Here is a 21264-nt window from a genome sequence, read left to right on the forward strand (position 1 = left end):
AGAGCTGGGTGCCTAAGCTTGCAGGGGGCAGGGGGCAGGGCCTTGAGATCAAATTCGTCTGTGCCCCATTGTCTCTGTAAGGCTTGGCAAACATTTGTTTACCAAACATTTGCTCTTCCTATCCACCTATGACTTGTCTTCCTTCCTTCTGAAACCCCAAACCCCACCCGCTTCTTCTCAGCTCAAAATGGCATATAAGCTTCAGTTGCCTGCCTGTCAGTGAGAGCCTCTCATTGTCTTTTTGGGGCTCCTGTAGTACATAATTAGATTTTTTCCTCCTGTTAATGTCTTACGCCAATTTAATTAACAGACCAGCCAAAAGACCCTAGAAGGGTAGCGGAAAGTTTTTCCTCCCTTACAATGTCATGGATGTTAGAAAACTCTATTAATTCCTTTGTTTGACTGAACAATGTTTTTTTCACACTGCTGCTGAGCTTTAGGAACATGACCTAATGGGGTTAAGTAACAACAGGCCAGGGGCACAAAGAGGGAAGTTATATTACAATAGCTTTTTCTCATAAAGCATTTTTATTTTTATGATTTTTCTGAAGATAGTAAATGATCACTTAGCATATTGTTTGAAAGCTGAAATAGTCAAAGATGAATAATTATAAAAGGGACACTTATGTTAATCCTATACACCTATACATCTTCTGTCTTTGCCAAAAAAAATGAATCCCATTATGACATACTAGAGTTTAGACAGAGTAGGGAGGCCGTGATATTAAAATAGTCTCTTTAATCGTTATGGTTTGCTTTGGCAATATCTGTCATACTTTTTTTCAGGATAAAATTATATTTTCGTTAAAAAAACCCAAACACTAAAGATAAACTGAATTTATTTGTCTTGCTAACTAAAGAATGTCACTAGCACTAGCCATCCAGCTCTATAAGGACTGAGTTATTAGCCACTGCAGCCACTGACCTTTAATACACCCTGAAAGGAGTTCAGGGCAGAAATCAGGAATGAAGGCACTCTGTGTTCTGGGAAAACTGGCAGAACAAGTCTTCAGCTAGTTAGATATTTTCTGGAGAAAATTTTTATGAACCTGGATTCTTGTATCTTCCCATACTTAGAAAAGCACTAAAACCATTAACTAAGATATCTGTTCCTCCTCATGACTATGACTAGCTGCAACCTTCTACCGAGTTGTGAGATGTGCGCTTGGTTGTACGTATCCCACTTGCCAAATCCCCCTTTACCTCTTTGGAACAGTTTCTCAGAGCTATCTGAGAGGCTGTCTCCCAGGGAACAGTCCTCAGTAAGACAATGAATGAACTCAACTCGCAGTTTTTAAATTGTGTAGTTTTGGTTTTTTTTCAGTTGACACTTTGCACACCTCAGACACTTGATTTTTCTCTCTCAACAGATTTCAGTCATTGGTGTTTAAAATATGCACAAAACTCTACAACAAGAAATACTTCTCCTGTACCTACATGAGTATGGAACAATGCAGTATGAAAGGTCATACCATTGTTTTCTCAGGGGCCAGAGGAAGAAAGCCAAATATAGGGTGCAATGGAATTACTCAATCTCCTCTCTTTTCTATTCCTCTGCTGTCTTAAGAAAAAGAACCCCCAAACTAATGGATATAACGCAATCACTCTTTTTCAATTATGCCTTTAATGCCTATTGACGTGCTTTATGTTCATCAGAAGAGAAGACAGAATCTGGTTCCATTCCAGGTTCTTAATCTTTCCGATAAGACAACCTCTTTGGCTGTGAGCATCAAGATTTAAATGTATAGGACCCTAGTGTCAGCTTTCAGAGGGAAAATAGGCCATGGAGGAGATGAGATGATCCATGGTGCATAAGGAGTGAAATGACATAAGGAAGGGCTCTCTCCAAATTTCCTGGAATTCTCAGTGTAGTGCTAGCTCTCTGTGAAATAGTCAGCTTCTTGGGTGTAGTCACCCAGCACCTTGAGTTTAGAAGTGCTCTGCTGTTTAATGCTCTGTTGTCACTGTCTTGAAATTCTTAATAGTCTTTTTAACAAGGAACTCTACATTTTCATTTTGTACTGGTCCCTGTAAATTATGTAGCCAGTCTTTCTGGTGAAGAAGAGTTTTGAAAGGAAGAAAGCCTTCTGGTGTTTGCAAAGACATGATACCCAGCTGGAATGGTATATTCTGCTCTCTCTAAAGGATTACACAGATATCCAGCATCTAGAGGAGGACAGCACCCCCTTCAGGATTCAGCCTTCCTTCTCTATTTAGTAGCACATTCCCCTCCCCTTTTTAGCTGCATGCATGGCTGCCCAGTCAGAAATTATATTTCCAAAGTCTCTTGCATTTAAGTGTATCCACGTGATTGCATTTGGACCATTGAGATGTGAATAGACATGTTTGCAATTTCAGGTTATTGCCTTAAAGACAAAGCTAATTGTCCTAAAGGCAAAGGCAAAGAGCCCAAACTCTTTCCTTTTCCTTCTCATAGACCAAAAGGTAGATGTGCTGGTGACCAGCTTTGACCATTCAGAGGATAACATGCTAGGGGAGGGCAGAGCAAAGAGTAGAAGGAACTTGGGTCCTTTCAAGACCTTTTGCATGAGAGCTCCTCTGCCAGCATGGATTACTCACCTTGGGTCAAGGACTTGCAAGAGGAACACATTTATATTCTGGGGTCTCTTTGTTATATTGGCTTGGCCTGTGCCCTAAGTAATGTACAGAAGAAATTCTTGGGGGCTGGTTCATAATAAATTTGTATTTATCCAGAATAATTGAATAATATAGTGTTCTGAGTATTTGAATATTCTACATATGGAAATTATTAGTTTGCATTAAAATGATATAAAACTATATTGAACCTAATTTTATACTCAGTGAGTCTCAGAACACTGCTGGATCTTGCAGGACCTCAAGGTCATCACTGTGAATACTAATTATAGTGTATGTCTGTAGACGTTGGGTTTTAAGTAAATCTGTAATAACCTATAACAAACTCCTGAAGTTGCATTTCCAAAATAAATTCCTGAATCACTCTAGTTTCATTGTAATTTGTCTCAATACTGAAAGGATGACTACAGGATGTTAAAAATAACTTTCATGGATTTTCTCATTGTTTGGAAACTGAATTTGGGCACTTGCAATACTTTTTAAAACAATAACATCATATATACAAAATAATTTTACTTCTCATTTTAAAAAATTTTTCAGTGACTAAAACTGCTAAGATTTAAAATTGTATGTTGATAAACCAGTTACAAAACCATTAAGGAATCGTAACTTCAAAAGTGTAGACTTTATGTTTACCTGCCCCAATGACTCTCTCAATGCGTATTCTTGAGGGATCGATCTCCTTTGCAAATTCATGGACTGCTAGGGATGGGTCTTCATATGTATCTGGATCTATGTAAGTTTTAATTCCTGGGAAGTGTACTGCAACAAAATAAAAGACTGAATTAGTTCAAGGGTATTCTAGTAATCAAACATCTTGTGAATATTTGAAATGAGGAGTGACATACTAAAGTAGTCATTCTTTTTTTTAACTGAACTATAAATGACTCACAATATTATGTTAGTTTCAGGTGTACAATGTTTTACATTGTATTGTACAATGTAATACATTGTACAATGTATTTTTATACATTACAAAATGATCACCACGACAAGTCTAGTTACCACCTGCCACCATACAAAGCTTTTAAAATTTTATTGACTATGTTCCCTGTACTTTACATTACATATCCATGACTTATTTAATAACTGGAAGTTTGTACCTCTTTCTATCGGATAATTGCTTTACAATGTTGTGTTAGTTTCTGCTGTACAACAAAGTGAATCAGCCATATGCATACATATATGTGTTTTTGTTTTCTTCAGGAAAATATCCAGAATTGGAATTGTTGGATTGCATAGTAGTTCTACTTTTACTTTTTTGAGGAACCTCCATACTGTTTTTCAAAGTGGCTGTACCAATTTACATTCCGGCCAACAGTGCATGAGGGTTTCCTCTTCTCCACGTCCTTGCCAACACTTGTTCTTTGTTGTCTCTTTGATAATAACCATTCTGACATGTGTGAGGTGATACCTCATTGTGGGTTTGATTTTCATTTCCTTGATGATTAGTGATGTTGAGCATCTTTTCATGTGTCTATTGCCCATCTGTATGCCTTCTTTAGAAAAATGTCTATTTAGCTCCTCTGCCCATTTATTAATCGGGTTGTTTGTTTTTATGATGTAAGCATTCTTGTTACTTAAATTCAATTCTCTTTTCTATTTTTGTCTCCCCCCCACCCACTTGCCACCCCATTAAAGCTTTGAATACTTGGACTCAAAATTTTATTTACCTAATTCTCAATGTAAAATGACCTGGTAATTTCAGAGAGAGTGAGCTGACAAGTTCCATAAGACAGATTTTTATTATATTTCTGTAAAACGTTTAATCAGCTCACTTAGCCACTAGTACCCATATATTTTACATTTGATCTAGCTCAGGACATGGGGGAAACAAAGCATAAACCTTCTCCCCCTCCAAAAAAAAAAAACAAGCCCCTTAGAGTCCCTCCTGGACCTTTGTACTCTAAGGCACTAGGTTTTCCTGAACTCATGTCCTAGTCCTGTGGTCTCTCCCCTTCCAGAAACTCTTAGGCAGTAAAGCACAGACTCCATGGCACAGTGACAGGGAGGACCACTACACTGTGGAAACGGCCCTGTCCTGCGTTCTTGTATTTGCTTCCATGGCCAAATTGCACATTGTCCTGGAAAGGACCCATTGTCTACCCTGGAGGGGAGGATAAGAATCAAAGGTCCAAATCTGGTCGCTGACCAGATGTAGCTGCTCCTCTTTCCCTGGTGGGTGCTCACAGCCCACAGGCAGGTAGGAAGATGAATAGGGGTGGCTAGAAAATTGGATGTCTGGTTGCATATTAATTTGCAACTTCTTCAGTATGTAAAGTAGTCACAGACTGCCTGTGGATATTCCTCTGTTTTGCTCACTGGTTTCTGTTTTCCACATCAGGCTGCTAGCTCCTGGAGGACAGGAGATCATTTCTTATACATCTTTGCACCTTTCCAAATACCTTAGGTGTAGTTTTATAGGCAATAAACACACAGCAAACCTTTACTGAATACAAATTAGTAAGGATTAAAAGATCAATGCTAAATTTGTGGCAGAGTAAATTATATCTGGTTTTGCTGCTTCTTAGATTTTGAAAACCATACAACACCCTGAATTAAGCATTGCCTAGGTCTCCTTAGAAACATGCTCTTGCAAGAATATCTCAAAAACAAACAAACAAAAGGCAATAAAATGAGTTTAGAGGAGGTGATGAAATGCCCATTATTAGCAATAATTTGCTTCATGAGTTCTTCTATGCCTGTTGTCTTCTTTCATTACTTTTTGCCTCCTGTCTTCTAGTACTGGATTTGAGAAGATTAGTACTTCCCAAAAGAGCTCCAGAAAATCATATTTCTCGATAGATTTGACTGATTCTGAAATGCCATGCTTTTCTTGACTTCTCAAACTCAAGAATTTGACTTTAGATTGGAGGAAACAAGAACAGATCATTTGTACCTCAGGATATTTTTGTAACAGTAGGAGTTGTGATTTCAGATTGAATGCTAGAAGCTCAAAGGCTACTATGAGATGATTAGTAGTATCATATTGATAACATTACTTTATGCACAGGTAACAGATGCCATTTATTAACTCATACATGGTTTTAACATTTAACCATTCAATAATTTAAAGTGATATACATTCTACAGAATAAACTGATTAGTTAGTATCACTTTTTTTTTTTTTACAATATATGTAGTATAGGAAAAAAAAAACCCAAACTTAGTTTCAATTTTGAATATCTGGTTACTACTTATTCGTGTCTTCTTAAACATCTGTTTGTTATCTTTCTTCTATTGTACCTGGCTGCCTCAGGTTATTTTCATTGCTTCTTGCTGGGCCCATCTGGTTTAGTTTATGCTAAACTGCTAGTTGGAAAACAGGTAATAAATACCTCAGGAGCATCTTTTTCTTTTGCAGTTCATTACTGAATTCACTGCAGTGAATCTTAGGGTTGCTCAGCTTAAGTCATTGGTCCAAGTGTCTAGATCCAGGTTTCTGCCTCTGTCTACATTACTTTCAGCTCATCCTTTGCCTGGTATCAGCTGTCTCGGCTCTCCCTTCTCTGCCAGGGCAGTGAGCCTCAAACTCTTTGTGAAAAGAACCACCTAAGAGAGCTTCCTGAAAATGCTTATGTCTTAGCCCTACCCTGGACCTTCTGAGTCTGAACTTTGGTGAGTAAGGGTGAAACATTCTAATGCAGCTTGTCCTCAGACCTCTCTCTGAGAAATCACATGAGCCTTAAAAATAGCCCTAAAGCATCCCTCTAGTTTATAATTTCCTCACTTAAATCCTTTCCGTTAGCTGGAGGGTAATATAGATCGAAAAGTCCCTTATAACTTGAGCTCAATTTGAAATAGAAGATGAGTTTAAATAGTTAAACAACTTGCCTCACATATTATCTCTATACTGTGGTTAATTAGAGGAAATCCCTTTCTTGTTAATTCAGCGTCTCATGCCAGAGAATCTGTCTTGACAAAGTAGTTTGCAATTTGGAGGTGGAGGTGAAGGTGGGTGTTGGGGAGGAGATGGTGGCAATTATCAAATCAACTATAGTGGTAATTATAGCTTGCTTGGGAAGAGATCCTTCAAATGAATATAACCTTGTAGTCAGCTCAAGGATTTCATACATATTCTAAGAGTTAAAGAGCTGATTTTCTTTTTTAGTGTTAATGAATTGTAAATTGATTTGTTATATGTTAAATGACAGTCCCTGTAAGAGGGAATAAGAATTCCTTAATATTTCTATGGCTAATGCTCCAACTAATGTTTTGGAGCCATTGTGAATGGTAAATAACTAGATATAATCAGTCATCTTGTATTTTTAGCATATTCAGTCTGTTGTGTTTTCCAGCAAGCAGAATTAGGAAAAAGGTATTATCATTTAATGAGAAGCAGGTGCAATTTCCACCAGCAAACCTAGAAACCAGATGAAAAGTCTTAATGCTGAAAGGTTGGAACTGAATTTCTTTGGCTTTCACAATTCATGGATACAAGTTTAAAATGAACTCTTGAAGTGCTGGAACAGTAGAAAATCATGGAATACAGTCACTGAATTACTTACAATGCCCATTCTGTAAGTCCTTTCTTCTCTTCTCTTCTGACTTCATTTTGGCCTTTATATACCATTGACATCTTTAAAAAAGGTAAACAGAATCTTATTTTAGTAATTATGCAGGATAAGAACCAATATTAATTAAAATACTTATCACCCATAGGCAAAAGTTATAAAGACCACTTTTAAGAACATATTTATAACATACAAAAATTCTCCATAGAAGGTTTTTTTTAATACATCAAAATTAGCCCCAGATAGGAATAAAATACTCTCAAGTGGATTGATTGATCCAAATGATAGGAAGCTTAGAAAATATTTAATAACAAGCAATAATCATCATGTCTTTCCTTACATGGTCTCTAATAGCTAGTCGATGAAATGCATTAAAAGTCACAATGGAAAAATTGTTTTTGATTCAGAATCTCAGAAATTTAGACAACTGTCTTCCAGTTTCAGTGCTAAACCTCATTTTTTTCTTTTAATATTAGAAATGTGGTGGAGGCATGTTCTGTGCTTTCTCGGAAGAATCACGCTCTGAAGAACGGGCAGGTGCTTATCTCCTATGACTTCTTCAACATGAAAAATTCGGCAACATCCACATTATCTGACAGCTCATCAAGTTGCTAATTCCAAATGGTTAAACACAACACATCTGTGGTGCACAACCCAGTCTTTCAGTGTGAATTTGGTCTCAGATCCCATGACAAATTGCATATTTTTTCAGATACGTCTTACAATTTTCATAGAATAATTTCCAGTGAATGCTCCCCTAGCATAGTGCTTAAAAGATGCTCCAGAATGAATGCTTTTATCTTATGTAATTGAACTTGTTTTTTTCCAGTATGTAGAATGTTAAGGCAGTTTCTGATGTCACATAAATTGGCAAACATGGAAATTGTACTAAATTATTTTCAACTTTCAAGTTTTTTGGTTATTATTAAATCTTTTTAAAAATGGTATTCAAATTCTGCTTCAGGAATCCCAAATAAAGATAACAGTTGAGCCCAAATCTCAGGTTTATTAGGCCAATTTTATTTAGCCTAAAATGACTGTGAAGTCTTTTGTCATACTTATGTGTAAAGGCAGTATTTTCTGATATTTCAATGAAATGTTTTTCTACATGTGTATGTGCTATTTAAATCACTGTTTGCTGAAATACTCTGTGAGGAAATAAGGCCTTAGCTCATGTTCTACAAATACATAAAATATAACTTAAAAATCAGAACCAATTTTGTTACATGTTGAATCACTATTAAATAAAATAGAATTTGAATCAATTTCCATTATGAACTTAAAGGCATTCTTTAAAATTGACAATAAATATGACACTGCTATTAAAATGAACTCTGAGACACTATTAATTGCAAGAGTCATGCTATGTCTATTAATACACCTGAAAATTTTAAGTGAACATAGGGGTAAATGTGCCCCTTTTACAATTAATTTCATAAGGCAGTCACCATTTCAACTTAACCACATTAGAATATCCTCGTGTTTCTTTGTTCCTTGATAAATCCTATAAAGTGGATTTGTTATAACTAAATCTGATACACTTTTAACAGGTAGCAGTTACATTTCCTCAGGGACCCACACTTGATAAGTGTCTAAGTAATTGTCAATTTATTGATATATACTTCTAGTCTGCTGTCAAAATTTCAGATATTTTTTCATATATGCATATCCTCTATAATTCTGTAATGATTTTTTAAAAATATTGGTATGTAAGAGTTTTAAAAATGAATAAAACAAAGGGTGTTCATAGTTGCTGAACTACTGGCTCTGAAGGTAATTTCTGGGCATCATCAAATAATCAGGGTTTCCCAGTAGAGCTGGTGTACTTTAGCTGGAGTCAGTAAGGATGTGTATTGTTTCACTGGCATTATTATTACAGTTTTAAATCATGACACTGATATTTTGCTGTATCAGGAAAACTCTCAAGGTATTTTGTGCCACTATTGATAATCTAGATGGAATAATTTCCCCTTGTAGGAGTGAAAATATGATCTGAAGACTTCACAATTTCTGACAAAAGTCTGGGCCAAATATCAAGGGCTCAATAAGAAATGACACTTATTCTTTTAAATAATTTCATACACACTATCTTCATTCACAGCTCTGCATTGTCAGTAACTGGCTCATGGAAACAATCTAATATGTTTAAAAATCAATAAAGCATTTTAATGCTTTGTGATACCAAACTGTGTAAAAATAGAAATCTAAGGTTTAGATGGATGAAGCACTTTGACCAGCTAGTTGAGATTCAAGTCTAGGTCTTTTGCTACATTAAATTTATTGTTATTTTAAATTTTCATCCATATTACTCTTAGGCGGAAAAATAACTTGATTTATACAATCATTAATATAGTTCTAATATAGATCCTTTCAATATTTAATGGATAGAATAAAACATTTCTATAATATTAAGTTTATAAAGCACTTTATATATATTGTTCAGTTTCTCTGTTGAATTATTTTTTTTTCCAAGCAAAATCCCTTTAATGGTATAATTTGATTGCAGTAAAGGAAAAACCCAGACGTAACTTATTAAGTAGGATTTTATCACTCATTGTTTTCAAAGCTTCCATATTCAGGGAACTATTGACACAGAGAACTTGCCGTGGTGGTTCTATTGCCACATAGAGTTCACTGTCAGAGTGGAACCTGCCTTGACCCCTTTTTCTCACACGTATACTTTGCTAAGTTTAAAAGCCCCTGAACACACAGTGTATAAGAAGAATGGCTATTCACAAATCTTGGAAATACTGTGGTATAATTCAGTTACCTTCCAGTGATTAAGAAGAACAAAGTAAGAATGACGAGGAGAGTGAATCCTCCCACGGCCGCGGTGGCTATCACGAGAATCTGCCCCTGTTCCGCTGCCATGTCAGAAGCTGAAACACAGGTACGATATTAGCATATCTCTGGGTGACGTTTCACTACCAAATTGTTTTACAACTTAGTCTATGCTTGAAAATATGGTAATGCATACCAAAAAATCCCACCACATTTGCCCTTTATTTGGCACACAAGATGCAAACCCCAAATGAGGGCTGAAGACTGAGGTCATAACCTACCACATAACCCTTTCTTCTTTTTTGCAAAAATATCAAGAAAGCAGATGGATTCCTGGTACCCCTCATTTTAAGATTAAGTAGGTTTTGCAAAATTAAATCAGCAGACGCACTAAAGGATTTTGTTTATATAATTGCTAAGTTATTTACTTGAACACTTTTGCCAACTGTTGGGCTACACCCTGCAGGCCTGCAAACCTTGTAAATGCCCAGCTGAGAGACAAAAGAAAGAGCCAGAAGACAGTGACAGAGACAGCGATGGTTTATTGGCTAGGGATTCTTACAAGTCTGTAAGTCCTGGAGCGACACCCCATCGTGGACAGCAGAGAGCAGACAGGACACAGTAGCAACCTTCACTACAGAGGCGGGGTGGTGCTACCATTTATAGGGGGAATTGACTTCAGGTTGGCTCATCAGTTACCAGGGAAACCAGCAGCTGGTACAGGTGGCAAGCATGTAGGCAATTACTGATTAAACCCTATAATTAAGAGGATTGTATAGTCATGTGAGTAGGGTGTAGGTGAAGCATGGGCTGGTCTAGCAGTGGGTGGACAGAGAGTAAGAGGAGAGCCATCTTGAGTGGCCTGACCATCCACCAACAGGCCAGGCTTTACAGACTGTTTTGATGTCTGTTTTCACAAAGTGAAAAGGCTATTATTGCACAATTTAAGAACAAACTTCTTTATATTTCAAAGAACTTAATTCAAACATCAAAGTTATGAATTCCCACCTCTAGAGCACAAGGGTATACATAGTTGCTTAGATGTTTGACTAGCAGTCATTGAAAAAATGACATTTAAAAGCTTCCTTGTTTCAGGAAAAGTATAGATTATGTATGATAACAGCATATTACTTCTCTCATTTACAAAACTGTATCAAAACTGCAAGGGCTGCATGTTTCACTAACCTTCCAGGAATCTTTCAAAATATCTTAGTTCAATTAATTCATTAGCACTTTTCCTTCTCTGTATTACTGAAGTTTTAATGAGATACAATTTTATTGGACGGTATATGGGTAATTGCTTAATAATAGAAGTAAGGAAACTGAAGCTCAGTGAAGTTAAAGAATTTGATCCAGCTCACACATGACTATCAGCAGAATTCAGGCTTTACATATTTGTTTCATTTCTCCTTCCTATGCTATAACTTGCAATAATAATTCAGTTAATTATCAATATTCTAAAACAATAAATCAATCAGTGCCTCCACTATCCCTTAACTTAAATAAAGCTTGATTTTTATTTAGATTACTATAAAAAATGATTAATCAGTTGAAAGCAGCGAACTGAATCAAAGAAAGAATATAACTGAAAAGCAAACTGCTTAATTCTCTACCATAATAATTTAAATTTATTAAACCTGGGTACTTTCCGTAGAAGTAGATCTTTTTCTGGGAATCAAGTACGGGGTAAACTATGTGCAAATCATAGCCAGAGTAATAACTTTCTAATAAAAATGACATATCTACTAGAGAATATCTAAACCTTAAATGCTATTGTTGAGTCAGTAAGAAACCAGTTAAGCATTTAGGAGGCTTTTTAAGAAGTCTAAATGTAAATAAAAACAAAAGTCATTTATGTTCAGGTTTTAGTAAGAAATTTACTAAACCTTGGAATTAGACCTTAGTCACTATGATTTTTTTTCTTTTTTTTTTTTTTTTTTGCGGTACGCGGGCCTCTCACTGTTGTGGCCTCTCCCATTGCGGAGCACAGGCTCCGGACGCGCAGGCTCAGCGGCCATGGCTCACGGGCCCAGCCGCTCCGCGGCATGTGGGATCTTCCCGGACCGGGGCACGAACCCGTGTCCCCCGCATCGGCAGGCAGACTCTCACCCACTGCGCCACCAGGGAAGCGCAGTCACTATGATTTAATCAAGATATTTTCAGGCAATCTATTTCAGTGTTGAGTTGTAGCACACAATCTGTGTAGAGACAAGTTAAATAGTTGAATCTTATCCAATAAATAACGTACTGAAGGTATTTTATTAGGTCCTCACTGGATTTCCTAATCTTCAAAATAACACTGATACCATGGGAATTAATGTGTGCTTTAAAATGTCACATTTTCTCATTGAAAATTATTGAATAACAAATTGTAAGGAGTAGATGTTATAGAAAACATTAACTTTTTGAAGATAAAGGAGGTAGCATTTAAAAAGAAAACATTATTTACTTACCAACTGGTGTATTTGTAAAATATATAGTTCAAGAGTTTTAAACCTAGAGCATGTATCTTCATGGAAGCCAGGTAGCAAGTGATTTATTGACACCATGTATTCAAAGTTCAGATGGTGGAGATGATTATGTAATTGGGTGCCTTTGGAAAATCAGATTACCTCATTATAGAAAATTGTGTTGTTTAATTTAAATAATTGCTCAGTAAAATGCCAGTACTACTAATATATCTTCTTTTTCACCCTTGTGATTACATATTTATGAACTTTGCTTCAATTAAAACTTTAATAGGATAACAGTATTAAGATGTGACACTTTGAAAAATATATATTTCTGCATAATTGTTTCTTAAACATCTGTATTAGGAATTCTAAACACTCCTCTGTGGAGAATATTATATATATACGTATATATATATATATATATTTGAAAATAAGTCATTTGAAAATAAGAGTATATAATGTGATGTACTATTATACTGATAGTAAAGTTCTCTGGATGATGGGGCTGGGTTGATTATGAAAACATTATGAATCTCATCATCATCATCAACAATAGCCATATGTACTCAATAGTAAACTATCCTCTAGCAGTATGCTTAGTGCTTCAAATTCATTATCAAATTTATCTGCACAACATCTTAATAGGTAGGTACTATTATTATTCCTAGTTTAAGTGGTTATATTACTTGCCTAAGGTCACACGACTTGTACACAAGAAAGCTGGCCACCCAACCCTGATTTATCAATCTCCAAGTCCATACTATTGCCACTATTTTGCACCACCATTTACACTAACAGAACAACTGGCTTGGGGCTCTTCTGTGTGTTCTAGAACCATCATAGCCTTGCTTGACCTTGGTTTTATGTCTGTAAAAATGAGAATGTTGAATTAAATATTCTTAACACAATCCTTCAGAGCAATTTTACTATGATATTGTGTTATTCACTAAGGCTGCAATCAAATACTGGGAAGAACAAGATTTGCCATATGGAAATAAGAGGAATTCATAGGACCTGTGCTTCAGCTCTTGGTCTGGATAGGGATAATTTCTGCCTTTCTATCGTATTAATGTAGCCAAACACAGGTCTCTGACTTTATCTCAGGATAAAGTCCAAAGCCCTTAACTTTGTTAACAAGGCTCTCTACAAATGGCTCTAGCATATATCTCCAGATTCATCTCTCATCATTTTCTAACCATGCTAAATTTCTGCCAGTTCCTTCCATGCGCTGGACTTTCATGGTCAATTCCTAATCAATCCTCCTACATGAACATCACATCATTTTCTGGTTGTTTAGATTTTGTTAGGTCCCTAGATATATGTTCCCATAGACTCTTGTACTACTTTTATCCATAAATTTCTATCATGTTTTATTGAAATTACCTTTTTTTGGTAATCTTTCTATTAGATTGCAAATTCTATTGCAGGGACTTTATTCACTATAGTATCTATAATATGTTGAATGAAGACACCCTTTCCTCCTCCCCCTCCCCCAAAAGGAATTTGTAGGTGTAACTGAGGACCTCAATCATCCTGGATCAACTGGGTGGGCCCAAATCCATGAAAAGGGTCCTTATAAGAGACAGGAGAAGAGAAAATAAAGAGGAGAAGGCCAGAGACAGAGACTAGAGTTATGCAGCCACAAGCTAAGGAATGCCTGGAGTCACCAGACAGTGGGAGAGGCAAGGAAGGCTTCTCTCCTAGAGCCTTAGGGGAGAGTATGCTTCTGCTTCTGGCTTCCATAACTGTGAGAGAACGAATTTGGTGTTTTAAGCCACTATGTGTGGTAATTTGTTATGGTAACCCTAGGAAACTAATACAGTATTTGACCTACAGAGTTTGATACATGGTAGTAGCTCAATAAATATTTGTTTGTGTGAATGGTTTGAATGATTGTGTGCATTGGATGATTCCCGTATAAAACAGGTCAGATTAACCTAGGGTAATCCATATTCTTGCCTTCCACTTGATATGTAGAGATTTACCTTGAAGGTAGTAACGTTATGTATATGAAGTAAGTCTATCCAACACTATTTTAATCAGAGGACTCTAATTATTCTGTATTATTGGAGATAATGCTTCCTGGAAGGCAGGGACTACTAGAAAGAACAGACTTCTACATTTGATCAGGTTGAGTAGATTAAGTTTATAAATGTGAATCCAAGGTTAAGAATTTATTAGTTTATTCAATAAATGTTTATTGAGCACCTATTACATGGCAGGCACTGAGACGGACTCTAGGGATACAGTGGTAAACAATAAAGACTGTCCTCCTGGATTTACCGTCCAGTGGGGAAGATAAACAATGAGCAAATAATTACGAGTCTACGAACTGTTACAAAAGAGAAACTGTAAGGTGCTCTGGAAGAGAATAAACAGCCTTTGACGGTGAGTCAGCAGAGTGGGAGTTTGGAAATATGATGTGTTGGAAGAAGGAGGAGGAGAGGAAGGAAAAGGAATAGGAGGAGGGAGACAGTGAGGAGTTGTTCCTTGTTTAGAGATCTCAAAGACTTGATTAATGTAAACAGACACTTCGACAAATAAACCATAAAATCATCTACCAAGTGGATTCCATAAAAATAAGTATAGCTACAAATTCCTCTGTTGTGAAAACTTGTCTATAGTACCACCTATTCATGTTTTCAATCCTGAGAAGAAGCTTGCTTATTTCTAATTAGTTTTGTAGGAGAAATGTGTATACAGAGCAAACCTGTCCTTCAGAGGTAACGCAATAAGAAACACAATAATCTATGGTAAGAAATAAAATTCAATTGTGACTAGGTGATTGGGAATGTTCCTTTGCTTAATGGAATGAGGTTGTAGTCTTAGAAAAAGATAAGTATATTAAAATGATATATTTCATTCTATGGTTTGGAAAGAAGCATACTTCCTTAAGAGGAAGAAATTACCCCAAAAGAGTTGCAAATTTGTTACTGAGCAAGGACTTAGTACCTACCCAATGCCTGGCATAAGTCAGGATGACATTATTAAGTGAGGTTTGCTTTAGATATTGCTATTTAAAGAGAAAAAAGTGAAGCTCTTTACTTGGAATCCAAATACTTAAAAAAAATAGATTTCATGTCTTAAGGAAAGTATGAGGGAAAAGCAATTTGGCTATTTTTAACCAAAGAATTTTCCTCTATGGAGGCATATGATTTTGTCTCACTGTAATCAAGATTATTCTAGTTTATATTTACATTTCAAAGTAAAATCTGTTATTTGTATTCTGTGTCATTTTCTATGCAATAGCTTTTTAAAGTTAACTCTTTTCTGTTTTAACATCTTTTTAAAGTTACGGAAGACAACATTTACATGATTTTTTTGAATAAAGCATTTCTCAAAATGTTGCCCAGTGAAATAAATTTGTTTCATATTCACATGTTTTATTTATGACTCCCAATTTTAGATGAAATGTCAAAATTTCAAGTACTATTATCTCAACACTTTACCAAATGATTTTTTTAAACACAGCAGAAATCTCAACAAAGTAATGTATGGAGAGCACCCATTAAATTAACCTTAAGGTTTGTTGACGATCAATTCAGGAAATCCTTAGCATTATTTTTTTCAGGAAAAAAATTCCCCTCTCAGGATATATATTGCAGTCAGGATTGGTTTAACCTCATGAAATGAGGCATATATATATAAAGACGTAGCAGTATACAATGGAGACTCATGAGTCTGTAAAATCTCACCACTGTATGGTCATGTAGACATAAGAGTGTGAGATAGCAATGAAAACCGAACAAATAGTTCTCCTAGATGAAGATAATCTTGGGATTTTGTAGATGGTGTTATTCTCTTGGCCACCTGGACTTGAAGCATGAGGTCATCTTTGATTTTACCTTTCCCTATAACTCCAGGTCCAAAGTCAAATTATTATTATGTCTTGTGTTATCTTGTTTTTATTACCACGGGTACTGCCTCTAAGGCTTCAGCCTCACGTGATTAAGCTACTTTTATAATTTTCTATTAGACTGCCTTTCCACAGTGTCTCTTCCTAATCCAACCCACATTATGTGGCCAGATAATTATACTTCAAAATAATACTTAAAAATACTCAGCAAATGAAATGATTTAAAAATTTAAAAAAACACAAAAAACAAAAAAACCTCAGACTTTCCTATTGCCTAGAGAGTAAAATCCTCCCATCGCAGTAAGTATACCATTCTTAGAGATGTCCAAGACTGAAACTTTGGACTCAGCCCTCACATAATGCAGGCAGATCCTCAATCCTGTCACTCCTATATTTTAAAGTATTTCTTAATTCATTCCCATTCCCTCCTATCCCCACAGCTATTTTCTTAGTTCAGATACTCATCTTATCACATGTATTTGAATTCAGCTAGATGGCAAGTTCAATTATATGGAATGCGGTGGAGCAGTGGCAAACAAGACAGACGTAAAGAGCCTCTGAAGAAACATCTGACAGATGTTCACATACTAATGAACGCAGAGTTTACTCATAAAGCAGCTTCAGTGCCTCACACTCTTACTTCAGACATGTTTATTGATTTCCAAGTTCACAAAGCAGATACCTGAAGAGAGGGAATTGAATGGAAGCGCACACTGCTAGGCTGACTGAAAGAACAACTGGGAAAACTGAAAATCTGACATAAAATTCCAAAATATATACTACTCTGGAGGCAGGAGTTGAGGATCAAATAGCCCTATAAAATTCAAGGAGCACCAAAGGACTCACTATGTTAGAACTCAATACATTAACACGATCATTCAAGGTCCATTAAAAAATGCTGAGATATGTTCAAGATATTTTATATAAAAGGACAGGAGTTTGTGGATGCATTATTAGAAAAATATCCAAAATATTTAAAAATTATAAAAATAATACTTTAAAGACCAAACCTCTGTCTGAAAACTTCAACTATCAAAAATGATTCAATTTCTGAAGATTTCCATTTTTTGGCCCATTTCAACTATGTCATAAGCTTCTTGAGGGCAGAAATAATATCATTCTCCTTTCTGTATCACATGGGATTAGCACAGTGCCTTACACAGTATAGGGATTAATCAATGCATATTTTCATGAAGAAGAGATAAAGAACACATTCTAGATGTAAGGATTAAACATCGCTGACTATAAAAAGTTTTCATGTATGATTTGTTTGGTAATATTAATGCTTAAAAATGTTCTAGTGACACAAAAAATTCCCCTACACTTTTGTATTTTGGCATTTAATATGTTCAAAGATAAATTAATAGAAAATAGTGTGAATAAACTTCTTTATTCAAATATCCCAGCCTAGGGTTTGAATGAAGTAGCTATTTAGAGGAAGAGGTATTGCCTGAGATTGTACTAAGATGTTCCTTTTATATTCATTCAACATTTGGCGCCATCTACCAAAAGGAAAAATATCCCTAAGACTGGTATATGAGAGAGAGGGAGAGAGAGATAGTGAGATAGATAGAGAGAGAGAAAATAGCAAGAAACTCTCTGATACACTCTAGGAAGCCAGTTACTGAATTCTCTTCTCAGCTGGATGGAAACAAACCTCATGAATCATTTCTGTTGAAGTAAAGACCCTTAGCTGGGATTACACTTTTTCAGAAAATTATTTCACATGCGTGCTTTCCTCCACTGCTCTGTCATTTCTCCAGAAACAATGCAATTCAGTACTTCAAACTGTGGCTACATTGGGACACAGAAGACTTCAAGATTCACTCTTCTTGATGACCTTAATTTACTTGTCAGATAAAAATGCCAAATGACACAGGGATAATTGGAAAATGTGAATGTGGTACAACCTGATGGAGAGGCAGAAGCAGAGGCAGGTAGTGCAGCAAGATGAAACACTTGTCTTTTTCTTTTTTTAAAGAGATTTTTGTCTGCATTAATAAATGGTCAACATGCCTTGCTACAGGTACGCTTCATGTGACAAATATCAAAGAACAAAGAAAAGAGATTGAGGCATTTAAACACCTGGAACTACTGTTAACATTCTAAATGTCATGAGTTTAATTTGTAATTATCTATATTTCATATAGTTACTGGCAGTTGAGATAGATCTTTGATAACATTTTTTTTTTGCAATTGAAATACTCATGTTGCCAAAGTACATATTTCATCATTTTCTTTAAAGATCCAGTGTACAACAGAATTTCCTTACAAATTTCACAGATTCCCTGGAATACTGATCTGGAACCTATTATGTTCAATTTCAAACACTATTCAACAAGTATCCTAATAATAATAGTGGATATTTACATATTGGTAGGCATATATATGCACTTGAGGTTATAGCTTTTAATATAAAGGTTAGCGTGGTTTGAGGTTAAGTAGGTTTGTAATTAAATGTATAGAGATCACAAATTTCATAGGCTTATAAAATAAAGGATTTATTTAGGATCTGTTTTTCATAAAAATATTTAAAGAAAAAATCCTGATAAGAAACAGATTGATTACTTAGAAAAAGTTGTACAGATTTTCTTGAGGAAATCCTCTTCACTGACACATTATTCATTCAAAAACAACAAAATGTGGCACATATATACAATGGAATATTACTCAGCCATAAAAAGAAACGAAATTGAGCTATTTGTAATGAGGTGGATAGACCTAGAGTCTGTCATACAGAGTGAAGTAAGTCAGAAAGAGAAAGACAAATACCGTATGCTAACACATATATATGGAATCTAAGAAAAAAAAAAAGGTCACGAAGAATCTAGGGGCAAGACAGGTATAAAGACACAGACCTACTAGAGAATGGACTTGAGGATATGGGGAGCGGGAAGGGTAAGCTGTGACAAAGCAAGAGAGAGGCATGGACATATATACACTACCAAACGTACAGTAGATAGCTAGTGGGAAGCAGCCACATAGCACAGGGAGATCAGCTCAGTGCTTTGTGACTGCCTAGAGGGATGGAATAGGGAGGGTGGGAGGGAGGGAGATGCAAGAGGGAAGAGATATGGGAACACATGTATATGTATAACTGATTCACTTTGTTATAAAGCAGAAACTAACACACCATTGTAAAGCAATTATACTCCAATAAAGATGTAAAAAAAGTAAAAAAATAAAAATATACTTTAAATATTTAACAAAACATTTAAATAAACCTGAAACAACTATAATTTTTAAATTTTAATTAAATATATCAAGTATTAGTTTATACAAATAAAACTATTTACAATTCCAAAAAAAAACCCCAACAAAAATATTAATCATTTAGAATGTGCTAAACACTATGATATAAGGATTGGGGAGACAAAGAAAACTAAAGCATATTTTCCTGTCTTCATAGTAGTTTCTCTTTAGCAAAGGGGTTACAGATGTAAGCCTTAATTGTAATATAATAAAATTATTGCTAAAATGGAGGTACATGTGAAGGTAATGAGGGAAGAGTAGGAGAGTAATAACCTTGATGGGAAGAAGTGAAGGAAGGTTTATAAAGGAGGTGATTCCTAAGCTAAACCTAGAATGATTAGAATAAATTTGCAAGTCACCAAGGTGATGAGTAGATATTGGGACATTCTAGTTTGAAGAAATGACCTCATATATATGGAGACACAAAATAGCTCACCATCTTGAGTTGCTGTTTCTGTGTACTTTGTGATGTCTGAGACACAGATCAAGAGGCTGAATAGGAGGTTGGAGAGAGAGAGAGGCAAGGGATGGATCATGACAATTTAAATTGACATCACGCTTATGTTTTTCTCAGGCTACCATTCATACTCAGGTTCAGAGGTAGAGTTGAAGGAGATGTGAGTTTCATCAGAATTGCCATTTTTACTGGAGATATAAACTCATGTATATATATGGGAAGGACTTGCCTGAAGATAAATCCAACAGAGAAGAAAGCAGAACTGAGACCAAGAAAGTATTGAGTATTGAGAACATAGTTGGAGAGCCTGGATTTGGCCTGAATCTCATGCCACTCCTTGACTCTGGTTACAGAAAGCAATAAAGTCCCACTTTTTATTAAGCCAGTTGGGGTTTTGTTACTTGAAACTGATAGTCCTATTTAATATAATGAACCAAAGGGGAAAGAATTTGGTTGTATTTTTCCACATGCATATCCTAATATGAGGGGACGGGAGGGTAAGTCGGTCTTTATATTTCCAAACTAGGTACTAATAATTTCTCATTGTTTATTATGTTGCTTGAGCTGGATGTTTTCTATCTCCATTTACTATTTTTTAAAAAAAGTTTACTGTTGAACACAGCCTCCTGAGTATGTTTGTCCCCACAATGAGATGGATAGGATAGGAAGGATAAGGTGAAATGGGATGGGGGGTGGTTACTGACCTTTGTTATACAAAGAATATCAAATGCTCTGCCTGAAGAGATTCCTTTTTTTTTTTTTCTTTAATAGACAGATTCAGGGGGAAATCAGTCCTGTCTAGTGTATATTTAGTGGATCTCATGCACTGATTTAATAAAAATTGCATGGATGTAAAAACAAACAAACCCAAAATAAAAACAAATGAACTGACATTTCTGGCAAGTTTAGTGTGACAGCATGTTAAAATCAGATTGTGGAAGAATCTGCCCAATTTAAACCCATCTAATTATAAACTCATTACTACCAAATCTGGAGCTAAACAAATTCCTGTGGAAGACCTTTACTTAATTTTCTCAGTTAATGATAAAGCAGATTTGAGGCTACAGTTGTCCCTTATATGGCTTCAGTAGAAGTATTTGTGAAAGCACAGAAACCAGCAATGTTGGGGTGGGAGTGTAATTTCTCTGTTTTATGGACCCAAGCACGGTGTCCCAAGTAATTTAGATCCCAGACATCTAACAGGGACCTGTTACCCCTTAAGCCAGAACTCATTTGATCATCCCCTGAAAGCAAATAAGTTTAGGGCAAGTTTTTGGATCATTGTTTGAAACTGTTTGAAGCTTGTTCTGAATAACACCAAACTATTTACCTCAA

At 35.7% G+C, this 21264-nt stretch overlaps 1 protein-coding gene across 1 annotated transcript in view; it reads right to left on the minus strand.

Annotated features, from left to right (window-relative positions):
- EPHA6 (EPH receptor A6) overlaps positions 1-21264 on the minus strand; it is an 868762-nt gene that overhangs the window by 272684 nt on the left and 574814 nt on the right. Inside the window, exons 8-10 of the mRNA XM_019922241.2 lie at positions 9901-10009; positions 7125-7195; positions 3253-3378 (exon numbers count right to left, since the gene is read on the minus strand). Coding sequence (XP_019777800.1) covers positions 3253-3378; positions 7125-7195; positions 9901-10009 — 306 coding nt within the window. The remainder of the gene's footprint in view (positions 1-3252; positions 3379-7124; positions 7196-9900; positions 10010-21264) is intronic.

This window comes from Tursiops truncatus, chromosome 4, assembly GCF_011762595.2.
Source record: "Tursiops truncatus isolate mTurTru1 chromosome 4, mTurTru1.mat.Y, whole genome shotgun sequence".
Lineage (NCBI taxonomy): Eukaryota > Metazoa > Chordata > Mammalia > Artiodactyla > Delphinidae > Tursiops > Tursiops truncatus.